Genomic DNA, 20,452 nt, shown 5'->3' with positions numbered 1-20,452 from the left:
GTCATGTAAATGTCCAGATGCGAAAATAAAATATTCATTTATTCATACTCATAACTTATTCTTTTTACATTGCTGTGTGTGTTTGTGTGTGTGGGTTGTTTTTTTTTTTTACTGATTCGTCTTGTTTGCACTTTACCCTTTGCTGCTGTGATGATGCAAATTTCTCCGCTGTGGGACTAATAAAAGATTATCTTATAAGAATAAAATGTATCCACCCAAACATACTTTTCACAAGTCAAATAAATAATTCACACATTATTTTATTATAAAACAGGAAGACACAGACAAACCCCAACAGCAAACAGCAGTAACTACAGCAGAGTATTTCAAGTCACAGGTTTTTTTTACTGCGGTTTACATTTTAACTCAGCAAACAATAAGTCTACTCTAGCTTTGTTATTTCACTTTGTAAGGGGCAAAAAATTGGAAGGCATCCATTTAGGTTAATTAATAGAAAATAACTATAGATTTTCTAAAACATATCACATGAGAATTATAAGCTCTTTATTAGTATGTACAAATCTGATGAGGGACACAAAATGCATTTTTTTGAACAGACAGAACGTAACCAAGATCATCCCATTATGTAAATCTGGCTTTTTGAAGTTGGGTAAGAGTACCAGGTGCAATGACTGCAGGGGTCCATATGTTGTTGTTTTTTTTTTTTTTTAACTGAGTCTCTTAATAGCTACATGGCTTTGTTTGTTAAATTCACAAGCTCCCCCTAAGGAGGACCATCTCCCCAACTTCTACTAGACAAAAGTTTTAATCACAACACAGACTGAAATTAATGAATCAGACATTATCATTACTGACAGAAAGTCTGGCATAGTCCAAATTAAAATGGGTTGAAGGGGCACAAAAGGGAAGTACACTATGCTGTACTTTTGCATAAGTGAAAAAGAAAAAAACAATACAACACAAGGATATGAAGAGCTTATTCTGATATAGCTGCTTAATAAGGAAAATATATATTATATATAACAGTCAGTACAGATGTTTTTTGAAACATATTTTAGTTTTACTTAGCTCTCTTGGTATTCACAACACTGTGAGCAGAATTTCAGTTCATCCAGTACTGAAACAATTCATCATGTTGACAGGCCAGCTCCAGCTGCAATGGGTGGTGTGAGCATATCTCATCCCGTCTGCTGAGAACAGGCCCAATTACACACGTCATGACTGATTTTTTTCTTCACGTCACAAACATCTAGTAAGTCATTTCTCTAACATTGGGTACATTTTGATACACCTTATCTTTTTTCATGTACTTACCGCACTGCCATGAACTTATGTGATACCTACTTTTTGTTTTCTTGACGTAATGACACCCTTATTCAGAAAATCATGACTGTTTGTAACTGGCACATGCTATATTTCAATCAGCTCGATCGTGCAGTAATCTATTTCTCTGTAAAACAATTTTATGCTTCTTTAAATTCCAGCAGCTTCATAGAGTGGAAGATTTTTTCATCCAGAAATCATCTCTCTGGATCTTCTAACTTTTCTTCAGTCCAGTGGCCGGCTGCTTTAGCTGTAGCATGCATGTTTTGTCAAGTAGCTCACTTTATAATATGAGTACTGGTTGATCTTCATACAGACAAGGAGCCAAGCAGAACACATTAGTCACACATACAGTCATACGCGCACACAAGCAAAGTTGGGCACACAGTTACGGCGCCATGGCTGTGAGGAGTGAGCTTTGATAGGCTTTTTCAAGCAAAGTTCTCTAAAACAGGGTCCATCCTAATGGTGGTAGTCCCTTTTACTGTGAGGACGATTTCCGAGTATATGATCGACTTCTGAGGCAATTCCCGCCGTCATCTTTGGAATTACCTGAGGTGCACAAAGCAAAGACAGAGCACACAGTCAGTGCTGTTGGACTCGATCAATTACTTAGTTTTAGGAAGGAATTTTTATACCTGTATGGCTCCCAAGTTCTCTGTTAGCTGGCTTGCATTGGAGGATCCCAGCAGCACTGAGCTCACTCCCTCATTCCTCAGGCACCAGGCTAAAGATCAGGGAGAGGAAGGAGTTTGTACAGTTGTTATTACGATAACACGAGAGCAGACTGTCTGTAAAGAAACACTGTTTTTTTTTATGTCACACGAATGGAGGGTCTTAAGGGTGTTCATGTTGTCCCTTACCTATGGCGAGCTGTGGCAGAGTACAGCTGAGCTTCTCTGCGATATGTGCCAGTTCCTTAAGCTTGGCTTGTTGTTTTCTCCCATCCTCACTCATTATTTTCTCCCTCAACCACTGGTATGGCTGCAGGAGCAGTTACAGAACAAGCATTAGAATCTAATTCAAAATCAGGCAGAAATAACTTCAAAACAGACTGTGTTTAATTGTTGGATGGGAAAAGTTTGGAACACATAAAAGACAGTATAAAAATAATGTACGTAGCCACCGCAACATCACCAGTCGGTTTGTCAACTCCCATTTGAAGCCTGTAATTTGGCCTTTTGGCAGATTTTCACCTTTATAACAAAAGGTGACCATATCTGGATGAATTTAAACAAGTGAGTTATTTAAAAAAAAAATGGAGAAATCTTTGGAGATCAAACAGTTTTTTATACTACCCCATAAACATGTTTATCTCTGCTGTAAAGTTGTACATATTAACGTACGGGTCTAAAAAGGGGAAGTTCCCCCCTTCCAGTACACCAACATGGGACCTTATTTCAGGGAAACTATGTACAGTAGTTAACAGCAAGAGACAAATACTTTTTTGTTCCAATTTGAATTGTGGCAATTTAAAAGACAATTTTGCAAGTAAAAATAAAAAGGTGCAGCTTATCATAAAATTGTTAGTATAAGTATAAGACTTTGAAAACACATGATTAGAATAAGACAAGTCACGCAGGAGATGTCGTTACTTTGCGTCTCGCTTAAGTTACGATGCCTATATTATTCATACCTGGATGTACTTACACAAGCAACAGATTGTTCTTTTGCTTCCCGACTGATAAAAAGACCAGGAGTCACTGAAAGAAACACATCAGCTAAGATGGTATTACGTTTGTGCTTGAAACACAGCACCTACTTTGCTAACTAGCGGGTGTAGGCGATGTTTACTGTGCTAAATAGTATTACAAACCTATAACAAACTGCGACTTTCATGACTTGCAAAAAGTGTGTTAAATTGACACACATGTACATGTGTAATTCATAGCACATTTCAAATGGGATCAAAATTTCTTTTGACTTTTTCCGTTAACTACAGTGCATATTTTTTTTAAAAAAATAAGGCCCCATGGGGGACACACTGAAAGGGGAGGGACTTTGCCTCTCTATGGGAATTGACTTGCTTTTGGAGCCAGCCTCAAGTGGCTATTTTAGGAACTGCAGTTATTGACACTTCTGTGTTGGCTTCATTCCCCAACCCTGTAGGCTGCCACCACAGACTGAATATATAGATAGATGACATGACCCCACGTACTCCCGCGATGCTTAAGTGAGGTTAAAATATCCGATGATGTCATTGAGAGGTGAAATCTGTGCAGTAGCGATATCCAGAGTGAGGGAGTTCCCACCAAAACACCGTCCAACCAATCGAGAGCAGCCCCACTGAATGCGAGCGGACGGATTGGCAGAAATTGACAGAAACTGTCTTTGGGAAAAACTTATTTGGCGTGTACTTTGAGTTTTTAGTTTGGCCTATGTACCATTCACTAACATTGAGCGGCGGACCTTAGGAACTATACTGCAGTCAGATCAAGATCGAAAAGTCACACTTTGGGGGAAACTGTCATTTTGGTCATTTTTATATGCAGTCTATGGTTGCCGCTTGAAACATATAGAAAGTAGGCAGATGGTTAAAATATATATATATGCTACCTTCATTGCGGCTCTGGAGGATTCTGGGACGCCATTTTCATACTTCCCAGTGATGATTCCACAGGCCAAAGGGGACCAAGACACCACACCCACACCTGAGACAGAACAGCAGGCACTGAACAACAGAGTACAAAATCTATCTGAGCCCTAAATCACTTCATAAAGACTTGCCATCAACAAAAACTGACTGTATCCTTACCTATCTTATGGTAGAGCTCTGGCAGCTGAGTTTCTACTTTCTCCCTCTGGTAGAAGTGATACTCTGCCTGCTCACACACTGGTGGAATTAGATTAAACTGCCGGGCCACAGAGTATGCCTCCTAATTAAATGTGAAGAGGGGGATAAAAGGAAAGGGGAGATCTGTTCATGAGATTAGGGAAACACATGTAAACACTGAGCTTTATGTTTAAAGATTTTCTTTTTCTTTCTGCTGTCACTACTCTCTGTATAGCATATTATGTTCCGACATACCAGCTCATTTTGGATTTCATTGCTCTCTTTTAACGTAAAAAGATGTCCTCATAGCATCATTAGTGTGGGCAAAAATGGATATAAACAGTAGATTCTTCATTGCACTCTAGATGTATTTTAATGAGTTTAACCACCGAAAATCTCACATACAGTTGTGTGGGAGTAATTTAGACAGCCAATTTGTTTCTAAATGTGTTTCATAGTATTGAAAAAGTTCTTGCAATAGTAACAGGGATAAACAAAAAGCAATAACATCTATACACCAATCAGTCGCAACATTAAAACCACTAACAGATGAAAAGAATAATATTGATCATCTTGTTATCATGCAATGATCTGTTGGGAAACCTTGGGTCCTGGCATTCATGTGGAGACCACCTGACACACACCATCCACAAAAACACTGTTGCAAACCAAGTACCCCCCCCCCCATGGCAACGGCACTCCCCAATGACAGTGGCCTCCTCAGCAGGTGGAACAAGGAACATGACAAAGAGCTTACGGCGTTAACCTGGCCTCTAAATTCCCCAGATCCCAATCCAATTGAGCATCCGTTGGACGTGCCTGTAACCCACCTTGAACCCACACGACTCAAACATCCTAGTGCCAGACACCACAGGACACCCCCCAAAGGGCCTGTGTTCGTGCCTCTACAGATCATGGCCCCCACCATTGATAGGACCTGGCTCTGACCTGTCGAGGGTTGAACACAGGACCTCTGGGGAACTGGTACATCCCACAGATGCTCGATCAGATTGGGATGCCAGGTCATGGCCTTAAGCTCTCTGTCATGATCCTCGGGTCATTCGTTGACACAAGATGATCAAAATTATTCACTTCACTCCTCAGTAGTTTCAATGTTCTGGCTCATCAGCATATATTTCCCAGCCCAAAATGGTGCCCAATTATAAGTCATAGGAAGCGATTTTTCTTCTTTATAACTTGTTGCGAGATGCAAAAAGACATTTTCCTTTACTCACCATGATCTCCATGGCGGACCACCGAGACGTCCCCCAGTACATGGACATCCCCTGGTTGATCACATGCGTCATAGCTCTCACTATTTCTGTAAAACAAAGTGTGAAAGAGCAGATATTGTACATTATCAATAACCCAACAGCGGATGGCGCCACAATTTCAACTTTTATATAACCAGCAGGGATACCTTTTTGAAAACCCTGTTTATTTTAAGATCTGTGTGCAACATCTTAACTTGCATTATTTTTACATAATAACAACAAATGGACCCCTACACTCTGGAATTCTCTTCCCGAGGAGACTAGGCTTGCACATTACCTGTTTTTAAGTTGTTGCTTAAAACATAATTTTATAGTCAAGCTTTTCCTTTAAATGACTGATTTGTATGGTTTTGAGATGTAACTTTTGTGTTTTATTTACTTTTGTTCTACTACTGTCTTGCTCTTAACATTATTTTAATTGTGACTGCACATTTCTTTGTTTTATTATTATGCACTTTGTAAAACACTTTGTAACTTTGCTTACATAAGTGCTATATAATTAATAATAATAACATCAAACAGGATAAGTAGATTAATTTGTTGTTGTTTTTCATCAGAGAAGAACACAGTGAATTAAAAGAAATGCATAAAGGCCTTGGTAAAACATGAAACATGAAAAAAATGTATTCAGCCTCTTTGCGAGAAAAACTTGAGTTTAACTCATGTGTAAACATATTGTCTTTGCTGGGATCATGTACTTAATGTGGCCAAATGCTGCAGGGGTTAAATGAGAAGACTCAGCCAACCTTGACAGAGTGTTGCTTGTGCAGTTGAACAAATCAGTTTAGTTACAGCTCTAGGGGTTGAAATCAGCCACAGTGGCCTGTAGTGGTTGTGTATTTGGGCCCGAGGATACAGCAAGGAAATAACGGTGGGTGGAATAGTTGATAAGCAAAATTGTTTTTAATAAGAACTGTAAAGTTCTTTCTCAAAGGAGCTTTTTAACCAAGTAAGTCTCACATAGGAGCAGGAAATATGGAAATATTATTTGGAATGTGTGTCTGTTGTACGCCGTGTGCAAACTCTCTAATTACTGAGGAAAACAAAAACAAGGCGATAAAGTAATTTATGTGATTACTTTAGTCTATAATTGCCTGCTTCAGACTTTAACCGCACTTAAAATGCATTAATGAAACATGTCCTGCTTTAACACAAAGTAAAATTTAGAATGCAGGAAAAGAATGGGGGTGAGTGAAAACGAGGGTGAAGAGATGAGACCACAGCAGAGTGTGATTAAAAAAGAGCGATTCCTTTTCATCAGTAGTTCTCTCTCTGGACCAGAATGTAGCGCAGTGAGAGACAGAGAGCAAGTGTGTGCGTGTGTGTATGTGGGTGAAGCAGGTGGGAGGGTAGAGGAATAACAGTGCATCTGCTCCATAAGGCAGAGAGGGAGGGAGAGAGTTAGAGATGTAATGACTGAGGGAAAAATTATGAACCAAGTAGGAACCTCGGAGGCGCCTGTGGTTCATGAGAGTTTGTGAGTATATGAATAATCCACCCTCTATGACAACTTGACAACTTGATCCACAGCAACATCCGAGCTTACCTACTGGCCAGTCTTAACATAAATTTCCTTCTCACGAGGCCGCAGTGACTCATCAACTGCACCAGCAGATGCCACACTGAGTGAAGTGCTCAGGTGAGATTTCCAGCATCAGCACCCCACTCACATTAGCCCACTGTGGGTTTTCAAGGAGGTGATGTGGGTGAAGTTGTGGGCACATGCAGGGTGCTGTGTGCATGTATGAATAACACGTGCTGCATTAATATGCTCTTGAATGTGTGAGATTGGTGAACAATTTAGATGAGAGGATTGCACGCACTTTTACATCTGTACAGGGAACATCTATAGCCAGTAGCCAGGTGACTTAGTTTAGCACAAAAGCTGGAAACAGGGGAAACAGCAAGTCTGGCTCTTTCTTAAGACAACAAAATTCCCCTACCAGCACCTCTTAAGCTCACTAATTACAACATTATATCTCCTGGAGCCAGACAATTATCAAGGAAGTTACTGCACTGACCAAGAAACGGACACACACATAACCCAACAAGATATAACATGTTAATTAGTGACTGTAAAAAGGTGCTGTTGGGCAGATTTTGTAACCTTTATATCAGAGGTTGGCAACCATTATTATCAAAAGGCCAAACAAACAAAAAAATCTGTCTGGAGCCGCTTAGCATATTTAAGCTCGGTAAAGAAGGTACCAAACCTGTTAAGCCTAAATTAACCTATCAGCATTACTGATGGGTCTACATCAGCATTAATTTATACACTTTACCACAAGGTGGGGACTCTGCAGTGGGCTATTTAGTATTATTTCGCAGTTTAACTTGCAGCTAAGTAGTGAAAGCAAATCAATCCGTAAACGCACTTTTAAGTATTTCCACCTAGACTTATCCTTTTATTGGATTTTGAATGTATAGCTAGCCCAGCTAGAGACATTCAATACTAGCCACCGCTACTGAGGGTCAGCAAAATTTAGAGGAAAAGGCACCAGGCTGCAGACATATGATGGACATTGTAGTATACAAAATGTTAATGCATTGTTTTTTTTTGGTGTATTGGCTACAGTTTTGCGACTGGGGAATGTAAGAATCACTTCTGTACGACAACATAAAAAAAAGAAATTTTGCAAAAAAAGAAAGAAAGAAAGAATGAGAAAAGAAAGACAGAAAGTTATTCATTTCCATGTATTTTTTTCTATCTATCTATCCATCTATCTGTATATCTGTCTATCTATCTGCAGACACTGCATAGAAAAAAGTGCTCATGTAGGGAATAAGCATGAATCTGTTGTTGGCTTTAACTTTCATCTGCAATATTGTTTACGACAATTCCTGCACAGTATACCTTTAAATGCAAATTTGCAAAGTCCCAATATCAGCCCGTCCTTGAAGCACTCCACTGAGTCAGGAGCATTTGGTCAACTCCAGCCAGCAGGTATGACAGTGCCTTTCTGCAGAGTGCATCGAGGAATAAATCGACACACACTGATATCCATACTGGTCTGGGGCAGATGTCTCTGTGGATGCTTAGCTGGCTATGTGGGAGTTCCTTTACTGGGAGGTGGTACTCATTTTTAAGCAAATGTTGATCCTCCTCATGCATACACATGGGCGGTGATCAATATGTCACACCACAGGGGATTTTCAATGGCCTTTTCTCAGTTCTATGGTCGTGGGAAAGAAGGTTTTGAATGTGTAGCCAAGAGGAAGATAAGTATCGAGGTACTGAGTGGGTGAGATGATCCTGCATGCTGCTCTTTATTGCTGAACATTTGAGGAGGGAGGTGATATCCTGGCACTAGAAGGAATGTCCTGACTGGGTTTGTGTTCAGTATGCTGTGGCAGTACCATTTTATTCGCTCTTGGCTGGAGGGATTGTTATAAAGTCTATTTATTGATGCCATGTCTGCTCTTTCATTCTGCCTGTTCATCCCGCTCATTCACTCCGTCTGGGGGATTTCTTATTCAGGTGATTGAATGGATTCAATTTGCAGCATATTGCTCTGTCAAATATGAAAAAATGATGCTGAGTGACTGGTTGGCAACACTGAGCCAAGATTTAAGTTTACTCTCCAGGCTATGGTATACCTATTAAAACAATGAGTCGTCAATGGCGCAGATGCTTCTCCTGGAGGCACATTTTCATCAAACCTACTACAATGTTAGTGCTTTATGAACTACACTATTTGGCAACATGTGAGATGAAATCCCAGCTTGGCCTTTAACTCCTCAGGGGGAAACTTCTGTACAGTCTCATCACTATAAGTGACAGACGCAGCAGTAAAGAGCAGTGGAGAAAATGAAAGGGGAGTCAGGTATTTATGACACAAGTTGGGCCTCTTAGACTGGATGTAAGCCAAAAGAAGATGCAAGTCAAGAACAAGTAGGGGAGAGAAAAAGGGACACAGAAAGAGAAGGATGAGAGGTCGGGAGAAGGAAAGCAGTGACGGTAACAAAGGGAGACTCTGCAGCCATGACATCACTTCTTTGTCCCCTAGGGGACACGCATTGTCTCACACAAAGTCGGAAGCAGTTAAGGTCACACGAACAAAACACAAATTTAACACAGATGCATGCACACACACCTGTTAGTTTTCTAGTTATCATATCTTGATACGACATTGGGAGCTCAAGTGGATTTTTCCTGCACGCTGCAATGCTCTTAATCCTGTCTTTCAGGAACATGTGGGTGTATGAATCAATATCTTAGACATGCACATAACAAGTCCGATGAACTGCAAATGCCCACAGAGATGTAGAAGTCCCACGTGTTTGCATGTTAGCTTTGCTACTTCATCCCCTGGAGAAGCTATTTAGAAAGTCTCAGTGAACAAGGAGGATACAGTTTTGTCTGTACATGGAGCCCCGCTCTCTCTGAAGTTGTTAAAAGTGACCGACCCTCTACACAGTGATTAATGACAGTGGCCTTGCTCCACTGTAATGAAGGATGAAAAAAAATACGCACATGGTTTTACGCTGATTAATGGAGCGACCGTGTGGTGGAGCTGCTGAAAGCCAAACAGCCTATGTGTCTTTATATTTGTCTTTTCTCTCTGTGCAGTTTTTTATCATCCCACCAGACTCCCAATCAATCAATCCATCAATCAGATCAGACTTGTCTACATCAGTTGTCAATGCTGAAGCGACTTTATCTGCAGAGACAGGTAACTAGAAGATTTGATGGAGCAGGCTGCAGGGTCTGCCTGCCAGTCACCAGTACTACCAGTGACAGCGACACCCAGGGAACGATAAGTATGACAGATTGGCCTCCCACAGTCTGCTGGCTTACAGAGGAGGATGCATGGGGGGCAAAGGGGACAGACTGGAAAATCTTTAAGTGAGCCCAGTGAGAGTCCATCCTTTTAGCCAAATACTACCTGTGGACAAGGGTTAGGATCGGATAGAAGAGGGGCCCAAGGATCTGTGATGGCTTCATCACAAAGGAGAAGTAATCGAGGAAGAAACTGGAAGTGTGTAAAAGAAATAAATGGTCACATAAGGTAGATCTTTGGGAAAGTGAGCACTGGAGTGTTAAAAGAAAGGAGCGCACAGTAGGGCTTGTATCTAGTGAGACCAGCCCAAAAATACACCAGCTTCCCCCCGGAGGGGCTAGATAATCCTGCTTCTGAAGAGCAGGCAGGGCCAGGAGCGGGTGTAGCTCAGAGACCCTGTGGAAACTAGTGATCCCACAGAGACGGAAAGAGAACAAGAGGGAGAGTGGTAGACTAAAATAGAGGATGAGAGATGAGGCAAGACTGTCAGATTACTTGAAATGTGTGTATGTGGACACACACACACACACACACACACACATACACAACCACAAAGACAAACCCCTTCGGTCAAAGGCAAAGGTCACCGGTCCGGTGAGGGCAGCGGTCTTGTCAGTATTTCTCACCTTCTCATGTTACAGAACAACATGCATTGTCCTTACCAGACCCCCCCGGCCTGGTCAGCCATCACTCACCCTCCATGGGAGTGTTGCTGTCTGGCCGGTTGGCAAAAACCACGTCCACATACTCGAGCTGCATCCTCTGGAGGGAGCCCCTTAAACCTGAAGGTAAAGGAGAGAGAAGGTCGAAAAAAATGTGAAGTACAGCATGAGAACGAAGAAAACAATAAACGAGAGTCATGAGCATTTGTGTGGTCCTGGAATAGATGTGTTATCAACCATAGCGTTAACACATCAATAAATATTTCTAATTTCCAAAAGGGTGATTTGATACACTTGAAATAAGGATTCAACATAGCCGACATAAGCCCAGAGTATCATCCTCCTACTAATAAATACTTTTGTTAATACCAGAGGACCAAGGAGACTTATTATGGTATATTTTAGAAGTAGAAAATCTTGTCCCGTGACACTTTTGGACACGGACATGTCAGCCTGAATCTGCAGGGGAAGAGTGATAATCACCGTTTGCATGTATCACCCTCCAATTCTTTTTGCTATTTATTCAACACTGTTGCTATAGGAATAACTTTACACTAAAACTGGTTTGTTTGCAGCATGCTTAAACCTGCAATGACTGATTATTCTGCCACCGTCAGTTGTTAAAGCAACAGTAGGTAACTTTTTAAACAATGTGACTGAAAAGGTTTTTTTTTCATTTATAACTTTTACTACATCTTGGCAGAAAATCAGTGAAATAAATCATGCTGCTCTGCCATCTTAGTGCTCCTAATGGCATTTGCAATAATCCCCAAAACATCCTATTAGAGCTGAGAAACTTCTTACACAGTTGTTTATCATGTCAATCACTGCTCGTGAACTGATCAAATATACGTCAAGATTCTCTGACTGCATTGCCTATCTCTTGCCTCTTATGTCATATTTATGTCATAAACTTATTTAAGTGTATTTTTTAGCTGTACCATGGGAATGTTTTTCTCCAGCCAGTGGGCAGTGCTTGGTTTTGGCTTGACTGTTGTAAACATGGCAGTCGGGTCACAAACATTTTCATTTCAAAGTTAAAACAGTACACTGAAAGATGTTTCTGTGACAATTATATAAAAATAACTTCAAACTTAAATAACTTTTGCCCTCTTTTTACGAAAGGCCTGTGATTGGCAGAAGTTTCCTGTCCCGGGCTAGATTTTCTAAAGCCTGAAAACAGAGTGTTCATGCAGAGGTCTGATGCCAATGATGCCAAAATTAAACGGCCTATTCTAGCTTTAATAGAAGAATATTCTCTATAGCTGCTTTAACCTCGATATCTGTGATGGTGCCTCACTCACGGGAACAAAACCCAAATAAGATGTATTTAAGAGCACAGGTATTCTCTATTCCTTTAAACTATGGCATCAGCTAATAATAAAATAAAATAAATAAATAAAATAAAGGGTGAGTTAGATCCTGGGGGATTTAAAGTCAGCATGTTCGTAAACATGGCAAAGTGACAGTTGACCACATGTGACTCAAAGCCCGCCAGCTGCATCTGGCCTGGCACAACTTTGATCCAGCTCACACGTGAATCTGAGTCGTCATATTCCATGTGGTTTTACCTTGTAGCAGTCATGGTCACGTGACTGTAAGGACCACTGCCAAACAACTAAATACTGTAAACGTAAATACTGCATTGTATGCAAAGGAAATGCAGCCATTATCACCTCACGTACTAAACTGCCCCATTAACCCTTTGAAAGCTGGAGCAACATCACTTTTCTTGTGCTGGTCTCAGACACCTTTCATAAATATTTAAACCTTTGAACCCAGAGCAAATATGTGTGATCTCTTTCAAAACATGGAGAATGAGCAACTTGGTAAGAACTGTTCCACTAACATATTTTTAAAAAGCTGGAAAAAATGTCTAAAAAAATAAACAGGGGAAAATAATATTTAACATTTTACAGAATTATTGTTATTTGTAAGTTTTCTTGTTGTAGTTGTTCAAGTGTTAGTGTAAGTGTTTCAACTTTTAAATTCTTTTTTGTTTGTAATTTTCTGGTATTTTTTTGGCTGTCCTTTACACAGATTTGCTTGCAAAAATTATGAGTCATTAATTTTTTTGTTGCTCATTGCCCTCTTCTCACATGTTTGAAAGAAATTAAGCCAATTCACTCAGGTTTCAAAGGGTTTAATGTCAAACAATTGACCATTTAATATAACAAGAGATAACCGGCTGGGTGCTCATTTATAAAGAAGCAAACTCTGCGTTTTTGTGATGATTCTAAATATAAGAAGTAGCTCTTCTGCTTCCAGAGTTAGATAGGTTAATCCAAAGTCTCTGAAGTTTTTCGTTCTCAGTTTAATCACTGAATTCTTATCGGCTTTATGGCCGCAAACGGTAAAGCTGCTATTAGCCTCAGGACATGGTTCGCTAAGATGACTCAGGTTTTGTTAATAGACCTTTTTAAAGCAGACATTTTGACTGGTCGTGGCAGGGAAAAGCACAGGTGTAAGTAATAGCATTAATCATGGCTCCACTCCATTAAAACGACCCAGTAAGTCAGGACACTGAGCATGCATGCATGCAGAACTGAACACCTGATTGGAATTCAGCCATTTCTTATGTAATTAGTTACACCTGTGCTCTTTCTGCTGTCACCTTAAAATCTCTTTTATATTTGAAACAGCATGCAGCACATTACAAAACTCAAACTGTTGAAATAATGGACTTAACTGTATTAAGTTTTTCTGTTTAAATCAAAGCATGACTAGCTCATTTTAAAGAAAGAGGACATTAATATTCTTCCTTTAAAAAAAAATATTAATAAGCAATTAAATGAACTGTTACTCAATTTGTTACACTCAGGGATTTTACTGCTGCAGGGTTACTCCACTGAAACTGTTCTGATTGGACCTTGAAATTGTACGATTTTTTTTTCATACTCTAACGTAGAATTTTGTATTTCCTGCAAAAAAAACCCCCACATTTTGTAAGATCAGTCACTACTTTGTTTTCTTTAACCCATCATATCCCGATATCCTTTACAGGGAGGACAGATTCAGAGTTAACATGGAGGTTGAACCAGCGGCTCTCAACTAATGGTGCTTACTCCATAAACAGTGCTAAATAACAACAATGTTAACCAGCGGGAAACCAGAGGGTGGGCGCTACGCTGCTGCGATACTGCCATCCCAATATCAGCGTATAAGTGCAGTTCAGAGAGATGATGATGAGCTAGCCAGTGGGATACACACATGCAGTATGCACAGGCGGCTGGACCGGCTTACCCAGCCTCTTCTCATTCCGAAGTCACGAAATACTGTCGCTTTTGCAGTGATTTTGGTGAAAGATCCTGACGGCAAAAAGCCAGACAGCCGGATGGTACCTGCTGCGACAGCATAATACGCAGACAGGCCGCATCAGTTTGAAATGCTGCCGGTAATGATGTAATGAAAGTAGCACAAAGGTCTCTATAGGGCAGGCGAGAGGGGCGGTGGATGGATCCAACAGGCCTTTCATGGGCTTCATTCTCTGCTCAGGACACCATTACTTGTGCTACATTCAGATGCCTTTTTGCAAGCATTTAAACCTCTGAAACATGAGAAAATTGGTTGTATTTCTTTCAAAAACACAGGAAAAACATATTGAGCAACTTGGCTGTCTATGTTGCAATTTTTCTCTTTTTTATTCTTTAATAAAACATGACAAAAATGGATTATTAGATATTATTAAAATAGAGAGAAAAAATATATTTTTAAAATTATGTTAAAGAAAGAAAAACACTTTCTAGATCATTTTCTTGCTTGTTTTTTGTTAGTTTGTGTTTTTACTGTACTTTTTTGTGCTTATTTTCAGGTAATTTTCTTGTAAGTTTTTACTAAATTGTTCCCCTCCATGTTTTAGAAAGAAATTAAGCCGATTTGCTCAGGTGTCAAAGGGTTAATGCTCTGATCATTGCAGGGCATTTAAATACAAAAAGTGACTTAAAATGCAACTTGACAGCTTAGCCTTCTTGTTGTTCAAATCCTAAATTAAATATAATCTGTTAAAATTGAAAGACCCCACACATTTATTATTGAAATAATGGAACTATTCTGATTAACATTTATAAATTTTAGGCTGCTGTCAGAATCACTTCTTTGCCCCTTTTACAAAGCTACAATACCATCATTTTCAGGACAGAAATACTTGTCTCATTTGATTAACAAGAATATTAAAAGGTCAAGCAGTGCTTAAGTTAATCAGTGTAAAGCTGAGTTAACACCACTACCTCCTGGTAAGAAGATATATGTGGGAAAAGACATGCATCTGTGCAAACTTTTATCCTTGTTACATAAATGAATCCTGTTTTGACAGGTAGGAAAGGAGCCAAACAACCCAAAGCTGAAAATATGATACGAAAGATGAGGGCTTAGAAAAAAGACTGCGCTCATTTCTCACTCTCTCAGCTTTCGTTATTCGTCGGAAGTGAAGCACCGTACAGTGAGGAGAGGATGAGAGATGGCAACAAAGTAGTGTGAGCAGATCATTTACACACAGAGAAGACCTGATGAAAGATGAAGACTGAATACAAGGGACTGTCACAAAGGAGGACAGCGGAGTAATAGAGAGACAAAGCAAAAGACACTCTCGCGCTCTTGAGTATGTGTGAGTGTGCATGGCAGATTAGTGCCAGAGGCTTCATCATTGCCCGCTAATCCCAGCTGAGAGTTCTGCTCTCCCAGTCGCCCTTCCAACCACTTATTCTTCCCTCTGTCATCTGCACTCCCACGATCCCAGAAACACCCATTACATGGATCCTAATCTGAGCCTGCACCGTCATCCGGAGCAGTTTCCGCTGTCTCGTGGATTAACTGGAGTTTACCGACTGTGAAGGAAGTCTATTTTTGGAACTGAGAAAAGATGCTGAACAACAAAGCTATTCCACTGGCATCTGCAATGAATTATGCATTTAATTATGCGTTCTACGAAAGTCTCTTTGAAATGATGAAATAGTCAGGGAATTTCTTTGTCCTGTGAGGAAAATGCTAAACACGTGCTGACTGCTGAAGAGACTTTGACATCTACTTGCCCCTCAGAGTTCATTGGCAGTGCTGACTGCTGCCGTTAATCATTGCTTTTGACTTCCCATCACTCCTAGTAAATGTCACTTAACCAATCAAATGGTTCATTGACTGGCCTGTGGTGGAATATACAACCAGTAGTGAGTATGATAGTGTCGGTAACTCAGCCAATTTATTGCCCTGTGGTGACATCTGCCACACTAGTAGTGACAGGAACACTGCACCTTTCTCTCTCTGCTACCTACCATCTGGACCAGCTTTAGCTAATTGGGGGTGCCACCTTTGCTTCCGTGTTCCCACTCTGCACCCTTCTCCTCCAGCCTTTTCTATGTATATCCCCTTTTCTCTTGTTTGGGGGAAAAGTTGCAGAGGCTGTGTTGAATGTTAATAATGTGGGAGAGTGCTGAGTCACTGCAGAAGGTGCATTGCGCTGTGGACAGTATGGCGAGTTGTTAGGGAATTGGGGTGGAGCGGGCCAATGGGATGAGAGAGGTGTGTCATTGTAAGCTTGAGCGAAGCCATAAGTCTTCTAAAAATGGAGAGAAGTGTCTGAGGATGTTAGGTAGCTTGAAGTACACTAGGTTGCAACAGTTTCTTAAAAACACCTGTAAAGGTATTATGACAGATAACACAAAACATCTGGTGAGGTTTGATGTACCATCTGCAAATACAACTTTCAAATTCAGCTGGGTGCACATGCTGATAAAAATCAAAGAGCAGAGAAAAGACACAGACAGGAGGAGAGAGGCGGAGGAAAAGAGATAAAAGAGGGAGATTACAGGAGTGCGGCGGGGCTGCGAGTGATGGGGTGATGTGAAGGACAAAGCAGCGGAGAGGAAATCGACTTGTTACCTTCGATGATGTGCTTTCTGTTGAGGCCTCTCTCCGTCTCCGCTCTGCAACAGGAGGGAGAGAGGAGCATGTCAGCACACATGCATACACACATTCATCTTCCAAATCTCGTGAATTGAAGCAGATCATTTAACATGCCAAATGAACGCCTGCATAAACGACCAACAAATCACATTCAAATACACCCACTCTATAGAACAAACTGTGCAGCGGGCAAACACAAGGCTGGTTGTCACTTTCTGTCCTGCGATTTGACGATGGCTTTGCAGTTGGCAGCACTTTGGTGATTTGCAGGTGAAAATATATTGATGCAAAAACTAGACAATCACTTAGTTGAATATGTAGCTTTTAGATGCAGGGAACATAAAGTACATTTACTCAAGTACTTGTCTTGATCAATTCCATTTTCATCTTTATACTCTAAACTGGATAGAGAGAAATCTTATGCTTTTAAAGGGACCTGTTACCTGTTGTCCTGTTTATCAAACTAGATTGTTTTTGTTTGAGTTGCTGATTGTCGGAGATATCAGCCGTAGAGATGTCTGCCTTCTCTCCAATGTAATGGAACTAGATGGCACTCAATTTGTGATGCTTAAAGCGCCAAAACTCAACAGCAATGTCTCTTTCTAAAAATCATGACCTGGTTACTCAAGATAATCCACAGACCTTGTTGTGAACAGCTTCATGTAGGAACTATTTTCTTTCTAATAAACTACATCCACCACCCAACATGCAGATGGAAGCATGTACTCATGGACGAGAGGCTTGTGCTTGTTGCTTGTGTTTGTCATTGCTAAACATTTCACATTCTAAAACAGTGTTTTATCAAAGTAAGTCTTCATAGTATAGTAGTTTGATGTAGCACCACTCATCTTCAATATAAAAATGCCTCTTTCGGGCCAATAATCTATCGTACTCAGAGAGAAGCCAGTCTATACTTTTGTTGCATATGTACCATGTTAAACCTCTGAGCTTTTATTAATAGAACTTCTACTTGAAGGTCATGTGGTATTTTTATATTCATTTTAACCTGATTTTATTGATATTATGGCTAATTTGCGCAACAAGTTTTAAACACAAAACTAAAATCTATTTCTAAAGTTGTCGAGGCTTAATTAGTTATTTACACATCCAGCCAATATAGAGCAACATTCATTTGGATTCGAATTTCTGTTTGCCTGACAAAGTAAGTCCAACTTCACTCTTATAAGATCTACTTTGGTCCCCACTAAATCCCCAAAGGCTCAGTAGCTAAATACTGCTCTATGTTCACTAGCTAGAAGCTAACTTTTTCTGACATGTAGCGCTGAGCACAAAGTGTACAGTGAGTTGTTAAAAGCTATTTTACTCAAAACAACTGCTGGTGGGTCCAAAAATGCTGCTGATAAGAGTCGTGAGTGTCAACCAAAACAGTGACGCTATGAGCCGTAAAACCAGAACACCTTCAAATCTCCAAAACTGTGCTTCAGTGATTTGTCAGTGGCCCCACCTGCGTTCACTCAGTCACTTTCAGATTTTCCCCATGCCTGCATTTTCCTTTTACATGCAGTTTCTTTGTTTTCTTTCTGCTCTAGAGTTTCAGTATTTGCTCCGTTGTCTGATATTTTGTGTTGCTCTTGCTCCATTTCACACTCTATTTCTACTTCCCTCCTTCCTGCGGCGTTCCATCCTTTAGGGCTATAATAATGCATTACAAACACAAGAACATGCTGCCCCTCCTCCGTATTACCATGTCTTTTTACCTTTTGTGCAAGAGGGTAGGGAAGCACAATGGAGAATAAAGTGTGCAAATATCTAGTGCTTGTTTGGGAGGTGAGATGCTTGACGGGCTCTCGGGCAGTCTCACAGCTCGCTCAGCAGGGGGTTAAGTAGTTATTCTTTAAATCCATCCGGTGTGGAGACTGACATAGTGCCATGACAAAAGTCTGTGAGGATGGGCTTAAATTAAATTTACACAATTGTAAAAGGGCCCTCAAGAACAACTCAAGAGGAGCAGAAGAATGTGGATATACTTGAGGAGCTTGAGTATAAGCCTGAAGACTTTAAGAAACAGAGGGGATGTGACTAATGCAGATTGAGAGCAGAATACTCCAGCATGACAGAAGAAGCAGATATGACTCTTGGCAGTTTGGCAAAGAAGCTGAGGAAGGGTATGAAGGGAAGCAGGAGGGGGTGAGAACATGGCCATGTTGAAATCTATGTGTGTGTGTCACTCATTTTTCCAGTGTGTCCTCCACGTCTGTGCGCCTGTGGGTTTTCCAAAATGTTGGATGCAATGTCACGCTCTGTGGCTATTTTAATGTGCAGCCTGTTGTTGGTGAGATAGCTCGAACATCTGAGGAGGAAACCGCACATGCTGGATACCATACACACACTTGGGTTTGCACATGCGCACACTTACTTTCCTCCCCAGTAAAGCTTTGTGGTGATCACCAGACTGGATCTCCTGAGGGAAGACAGACAGACACATCAAAAGGCCATAAAAAAAGGACTTTAAAAAGCTGTGAGCATGTCCATGCCTGCATGTGTGCATGGAACGAATCACAAGCGTTCAACAGTGACCTTTTCATCTTGCAGTTTGAAATGGCAGACGGGCCACACTTTATCAAACATGTAACTTATCTAGCACGAGAAACCGCAGAGGGACTCTTTTCTGTGAACTCTAACAAGATAGGCCCCTCACTATAAAATCTCCATGCTTGAGTGATCAATAATTTAAAGGGATCCACAGTTGAGGTGAGGGTATGCAGGCAGAAAGCTGCCATGAGTTGTTGAGAAGGGCGACAGACATAACTGAGTCTTATCACTGCAGCGTGGCAGTGCATGCAGTATAGATATGCGAAAGTGATATTTTTCAGTGGTGCAGATACAAGCTCACACTCACCAGCTTCTGCTTGCTATTCAGCTTTGAGCCACAGACATCATGAGCAAATTTTATGTTTTTACTAGGTTACATTTAGATGGAGAGATTTTCGTTAAATTAGCGCTTATAAACATTGACATGAGAAATGTGAGAAGGATGCACCCTCTGCAACATTCACCACCTCAGTTCACCACGTGCAATGCTTGGAAGCAGACATACATAAACGTATTCAGCACAAGCACCAGACACCACATGGCCGAAATTGCTGCTATTTTTCATGGTTTGGGCTCAGGCCAATCGTGTTGGTAAATGGAAAGTTTTATGCTATAGCATGCAATAATATATGACGCTAGTGGTTTCTCAACCTCTGGTCACAAACCCCTAAGGGATCCTAACATAAATCTAGGGGATCACAAGAGAATTGAAGGAATGAGAAAGAAAACATAACTCTTAAACTGAGAATACACTTTACGATTTGCGGCAATTTTAGAAATGTTATTCAATTCCAACTCCCGCTGTGAGAGTAAATCGACTGCAACGTAAAGCCAAAGCTCACGATTTATGTGCTCACACTATACAGCCTGATCATCAAGCCATAACCTGAGTGCTCACACTGTGCGTGTAAAATAGACAACATAACGGTCTGTCTGCCCCAATGGACCGTTCTGTCTATTGGGGCAGGTAGAGAGGTAGAAGTGTGTTTGCTAGCGGAGGCACAGTTCACATAGCGTAGAGCACAGGTGTCCAAACTTCTTTTAAATGGAGGCCAGATTTGATCATTTGAAAATTCCTATGGGACACCTGCTACTCACATTATATGGGTTTTTCAAAAAATCACATACAAATGACACAAATGCAACTGTTTTATCTTTAAGTGCAAAAGTATTCAACTACAACACTGCTCCTGAAAGTGGTGGCCCTCGCTGTTGACTTTATGCATCCAA

General features: G+C 40.7%; 1 protein-coding gene across 4 annotated transcripts in view; it reads right to left on the bottom strand.

Moving 5' to 3' along the window:
• Window positions 1-244: 244 nt before the first annotated feature.
• kcnab1b (potassium voltage-gated channel subfamily A regulatory beta subunit 1b) overlaps window positions 245-20,452 on the bottom strand; it is a 58,387-nt gene continuing 38,179 nt past the window's right edge. For all 4 annotated transcript variants that reach the window (XM_042498079.1, XM_042498076.1, XM_042498077.1 and 1 more), the window contains 9 exons: window positions 19,047-19,091; window positions 16,646-16,689; window positions 10,808-10,894; window positions 5,293-5,378; window positions 4,040-4,160; window positions 3,841-3,935; window positions 2,148-2,268; window positions 1,923-2,011; window positions 245-1,836 (listed from right to left, as the gene is read on the bottom strand). In XM_042498079.1, the coding sequence (XP_042354013.1) occupies window positions 1,747-1,836; window positions 1,923-2,011; window positions 2,148-2,268; window positions 3,841-3,935; window positions 4,040-4,160; window positions 5,293-5,378; window positions 10,808-10,894; window positions 16,646-16,689; window positions 19,047-19,091 (778 nt within the window). In that variant the 3' untranslated portion in view covers window positions 245-1,746. The remainder of the gene's footprint in view (window positions 1,837-1,922; window positions 2,012-2,147; window positions 2,269-3,840; window positions 3,936-4,039; window positions 4,161-5,292; window positions 5,379-10,807; window positions 10,895-16,645; window positions 16,690-19,046; window positions 19,092-20,452) is intronic.

The sequence above is a fragment of the Plectropomus leopardus genome, chromosome 12, assembly GCF_008729295.1.
Source record: "Plectropomus leopardus isolate mb chromosome 12, YSFRI_Pleo_2.0, whole genome shotgun sequence".
NCBI classification, from domain to species: domain Eukaryota; kingdom Metazoa; phylum Chordata; class Actinopteri; order Perciformes; family Serranidae; genus Plectropomus; species Plectropomus leopardus.
Note: the sequence above shows the minus strand (reverse complement) of the source record. Positions and strands in the feature narration are given on the sequence as shown.